This window comes from Chiloscyllium plagiosum, unplaced genomic scaffold (genome assembly GCF_004010195.1).
Source record: "Chiloscyllium plagiosum isolate BGI_BamShark_2017 unplaced genomic scaffold, ASM401019v2 scaf_1257, whole genome shotgun sequence".
NCBI classification, from domain to species: domain Eukaryota; kingdom Metazoa; phylum Chordata; class Chondrichthyes; order Orectolobiformes; family Hemiscylliidae; genus Chiloscyllium; species Chiloscyllium plagiosum.
The window spans coordinates 13,114-17,934 of record NW_025212972.1 but is presented as its reverse complement, the minus strand read 5'-3'; the positions used below and the strand labels follow the sequence as shown (position 1 = coordinate 17,934).

General features: G+C 56.6%; 1 protein-coding gene across 1 annotated transcript in view; it reads left to right on the top strand.

Annotated features, from left to right (window-relative positions):
• The window catches only part of ankrd52b (ankyrin repeat domain 52b), a gene marked incomplete at its 5' end in the record, with an annotated part of 24,012 nt that overhangs the window by 8,378 nt on the left and 10,813 nt on the right, over window positions 1–4,821 (top strand). The window contains 4 exon segments of the mRNA XM_043686128.1: window positions 202–344; window positions 905–1,117; window positions 3,608–3,686; window positions 4,157–4,271. Of these exon segments, the coding sequence (XP_043542063.1) occupies window positions 202–344; window positions 905–1,117; window positions 3,608–3,686; window positions 4,157–4,271 (550 nt within the window).

Here is a 4,821-nt window from a genome sequence, read left to right as displayed (position 1 = left end):
GGACGTTTTACTGGGGGGTGTAGTGAGGGAGTGGGGCGTTCTTCCTGGTGGGGGTGGGGGACGTTTTTATCAGGGGGAGGTGGTGCGGGAGGGGGATGTTTTTACTGGGGGGAGATCCGGTGGTGCGGGAGGGGTGATTTAACCCTCCTCTCCTCCCCCCTCAATCGCTGACCCCTGTGCTCTCGGTTGTGCCCCCCCCAGGGCACCTGGAGGTGGTGAAGATGTTGTCCTCACGTGGGTCTGACGTGACTGGGAAGGACAAGCGAGGTTACACACCGCTGCATGCTGCTGCTTCAAATGGACAAGTCGACGTGGTCAAATACCTCCTCAACCTCGGGGTGGAGGTCAGTGCCGCAAGGGGGGGGGGGTGGGCGCTCGCTGGACCCGCGCTGGAATCCCCCGCCCCAGGGTCCGACTCGTTCTCCCTCCGACCACCCCCTGACGCTCTCCCGAACCTTTCGTGCTGAACGCAGCAAGAAGCCACCAGCGGGCATGCCATGCCCAGTTCGTGGGTTTGGTGACGTTCATGCAGGGGTGTGTACTGGCTTCAGGACACATCAGGGTAATACCACCCCCACCCCCATATGTTTTCCGAAGAGCTGCTCGGGATCAGTGAGGTCCCCTTCACAGCGGTTCCCTCTCTTGGGTTATCCGAGAGGCCGTGACTCCGAATAGTGCCCGCTCCCCCCCCCTGGCACTGGGGCTTTAGAGTAACTGCATTTGCCCCCCCAACAGCCTGGTGAGATACTGGCGTCTCTTCCATGCCGCTGAGCCGGTTGGGTGTCTGTGGTGCTGGAGGGGACGCAGCCCCACCGCGCCCCGGTGCACGCCATCCCGATCCTGGGAAGCGATGAAGGTGCAGGGAGGACGAGTAAACTGAGCGGTCTGCCGTTGCCTCCCGCAGATCGATGAGCCTAACGCCTACGGGAACACTGCCCTCCACGTCGCCTGTTACACTGGACAAGACGCGGTTGCCAACGAGCTGGTGAACTCTGGTGCCAACGTCAACCAGCCAAACGAGCAAGGCTTCACCCCGCTGCACTTTGCCGCCGTCTCCACCAACGGTGCGTTATGTCTCGAGCTCCTGGTCAACAACGGGGCGGACGTCAATGTTCAGGTGAGCTCACTCCACTGTTCCCCCACCCCATCCTCCCCCTCCCCTCCCCTCCACTGCCTGGAAGCCCCGTGGGGGCCTGGGGAGTTTGCGGGATGTGATTGTGAACGTCGTTGCTGCTTGATCCCTGTCTGGGGATTGTGTGTGGGAATCGTCTTCACCCCTACCCCTCCCACCCCCCACCTCCCGCGGCAGGGAATGTGGGTTCCTCGCTCCCACAGGGAGAGATCAAGGGACTTCCGGAAGGTGTGAAAATAGATAAGTCCCCTGGGCCAGATGGGATTTATCCTGCAATTCTCTGGGTAGCCAGGGAGGAGATTGCCAAGCCTTTGGCTTTGATCTTTGTCATCGTTGTCTACAGGAATAGTGCCAGAGACTGGAGGATAGCAAATGTTGTCCCTTTGTTCAAGAAATGGGGGGGGGGGTAGAGATAACCCTGGTAATTACAGACTGGTGAGCCTTCCTTCGGTTGTGGGTAAAGTGTTGGAAAGGATAATAATCATCGAGAAAGGGATAAGTTGATTGGGGGATAGTCAACACGGTTTTGTGAAGGGTAGGTCGTCCCTCACGAACCTTATTGAGTCCTTTGAGAAGGTGACCAAACAGCTGGATATGGGGAAAGCGGCTGATGTGGAGTTGTGGAGCTACAAGGTGTAAAACTCTGGGGTGGCCGCACGTGGAGTATTGTGTACAGGTCTGGTCACCGCGTTGTTGGAAGGATGTGGAAGCTTTGGAATGGGTGCAGAGGTGATTTACCAGAATGTTCCCTGATATGGAGGGAAGGTCTGAGGAGGAAAGGCTGAGAGACTGTTTTTGTCAGAGAGAAGGAGGTTCAGGGGTGACTTAATAGAGACATATAAGATAATCCGAGGGTTAGATAGGGTGGACAGAGAGCGGGTTTTTGCTCAGATGGTGATGGCTAGCACGAGGAGGTATAGCTTTAAATTGAGCAGTGATAGATATCGGATAGATGTAGTATGGGTGTGGAACGCATTGCCTGTAACAGTAGTAGACTCGCCAACGTTAAGGGCATTTAACTGGTCATTGGATAGACAAATGGACGAGGATGGAATAGTGTAGGTTAGATGGGCTTCAGATCGGTTCCACAGGTCGCGCAACATCGAGGGCCCAAGGGTCTGTACTGAGCCGGAATGTTCTGTGTTGTATGAGAGCAGTGGAATTAATGCAGTGAAGGGAGTAGGGGTGGCGGAGTGGGTGTTGAGGGGTGTAGGGCGAGGCACATCCCTGGGCACGGCCGATCCCACCCTAACCTGCACATCCCTGGGCACGGCCAATCCCACCCTAACCTGCACATCTCTGGGTTGTGGGAGGAAGCCGGAGCACCCACGAATGTGCAAACTCCCCCCAGGCAGACGGTCATACAGCACTGAGGCAGACGGTCATACAGCACTGAAACAGATCCTTCTGCCCATCCAGTCCATGCCGACCCTAATCCCACACTTTCCCCTGCTCCTAGCCCATATCCCTTTCCCTATCCGTGTCCTGATCCGAATGCCTCTTAAACATTGTAACTGCACCCACCCCCCACTTCCTCAGGAAGTTCATCCCAGACACGAACCACGCTCTGCCTCTTAGGTCGTCCTTAAATCTCTCTCCTCTCACCAGCTTTGAGTTTCCCCCATCCTGGGGAAGAGGACAACCACCATCAACTCTGTCCATACCTGGCATTACTTGATAAACATCTGTAAGGTCACCCCTCAACCTCCTACACACCAGTGGAAATGGTCCCGGCTTTCCTTGACAACTGAAACCCTCTGTTTCTGCCTGAGGGTGGAATCGAACCTGGATCCCTGGCGCAGTGAGGCAGCAGTGCCAACCGCTGAGCCACTGTGTGCCGCTCAATTCAATCTGGGTGAAAGTGTGAGCTGATGGGTGTAGGCAAGGCAAGCTCACACCGGATGGACCATAGCACCATGGGATGCAGCAAGGATCTGAGGGATGTTAGTGTGCACGCCCCCACCAGTCCCTTCAGCTAGTGGGACGGGGGGGATACAGTGGTTCGGGACGGGAATGGGGCCCTTGCCTTTATTAGTCAGTGTGTCAGGTCGAAGAGCAGAGAGGCTGGTGCTGGGACTGTGTAAACCTTCAGACAGGACACACTGCGAGAGTATTGTGTGCAGTTCTGGAATTCACGTTATCCGGGGTGAGAGGGGGTGCGGTGTGTGTCAGAGGGAGATTTACCCGAACACGACCCACCTGGGGGTTGGAGCGAGATTGGACAGACTGGGGCTGTCTTCACTGGAGCAGAGGAGACTGAGAGAGGGGGGGATGTGACTGAAACCCATGAGGGTCATCGGTAGGGGAGACGGAAAGGAACCTGTCCCCCCTCCCCCGAATGGGGGAACCAGGGTTAGGGATAATGAGGTGGGTGTTTCTGACCAGTACAGAGCCGATGGGCCAAAGGGCCTTTCTCCCTGTGCTGTGGGCACTTTGGACTGACCCACTCTCTCTCTCTCTCTATCCCTGTTACAGAGTAAGGATGGGAAAAGTCCGTTGCACATGGCCGCAATTCATGGCAGGTTTACACGCTCTCAGATCCTCATCCAGAACGGTAGGTGGGAACTCCCCTTACCCAGGGGGGAGCCCGGCCACTTCACTCAGCAAATGGTGACTGATTAACCCCGTGGTGTGTATTCTGGGGTACAGTTCGGTGAGGGGGGGGGGTGACTGATTAACCCCGTCCCGTGTTGTGTATTCTGGAGAAGAGTGGTCGATTTCCCTCCCTGGCACAGCGTTACTGACATCGAGTGAGTTGCTAGTCCCATGTAAATAATGACCTTGATCTTTGTTCCTTCACTTCCGGATCCTGGGGGTGGTCTCAGTCCGAAAGAGACGGGGTTGGAGTAGGAGGAGAGAGAACACCCCCATCCGTGAGTCGGGGGATGCAGCCTGGGGGTACTGCCTGCCTCTGAAACTGGTCGGGGCTGAAGTGCTGAATGTTTTTGAGATGGGATCGGTACTGGTTTTCTGTGGGGAAGCACGTGTCTGTGGATGTCTGATGTGTTCCTGTCTTGTTCTCAGGTGGAGAGATAGACTGTGCAGATATATATGGCAATACTCCTCTACATGTAGCTGCTAGGTACGGTCACGAATTACTGATCAGTACCTTAATGACCAATGGTGCTGACACCGCACGGTGAGTAACAGTGTCCACTCCCCACCCTCCCACCTCCCCATCTGTGCCGACCCTGTCCCCTCACTCTGTCTCTGTCCCTCCTGTCAGTGCCTACCCTGTCTCCCCTGTCCCCTCACTCTGTCTCTGTCCCTCCTGTCAGTGCCTACCCTGTCTCCCCTGTCCCCTCACTCTGTCTCTGTCCCTCCTGTCAGTGCCTACCCTGTCTCCCCTGTCCCCTCACTCTGTCTCTGTCCCTCCTGTCAGTGCCTACCCTGTCTCCCCTGTCCCCTCACTCTGTCTCTGTCCCTCCTGTCAGTGCCTACCCTGTCTCCCCTGTCCCCTCACTCTGTCTCTGTCCCTCCTGTCAGTGCCTACCCTGTCTCCCCTGTCCCCTCACTCTGTCTCTGTCCCTCCTGTCAGTGCCTACCCTGTCTCCCCTGTCCCCTCACTCTGTCTCTGTCCCTCCTGTCAGTGCCTACCCTGTCTCCCCTGTCCCCTCACTCTGTCTCTGTCCCTCCTGTCTGTGCCTAACCCTGTCTCCTCTGTCCCCTCACTCTGTCTCTGTCCCTCC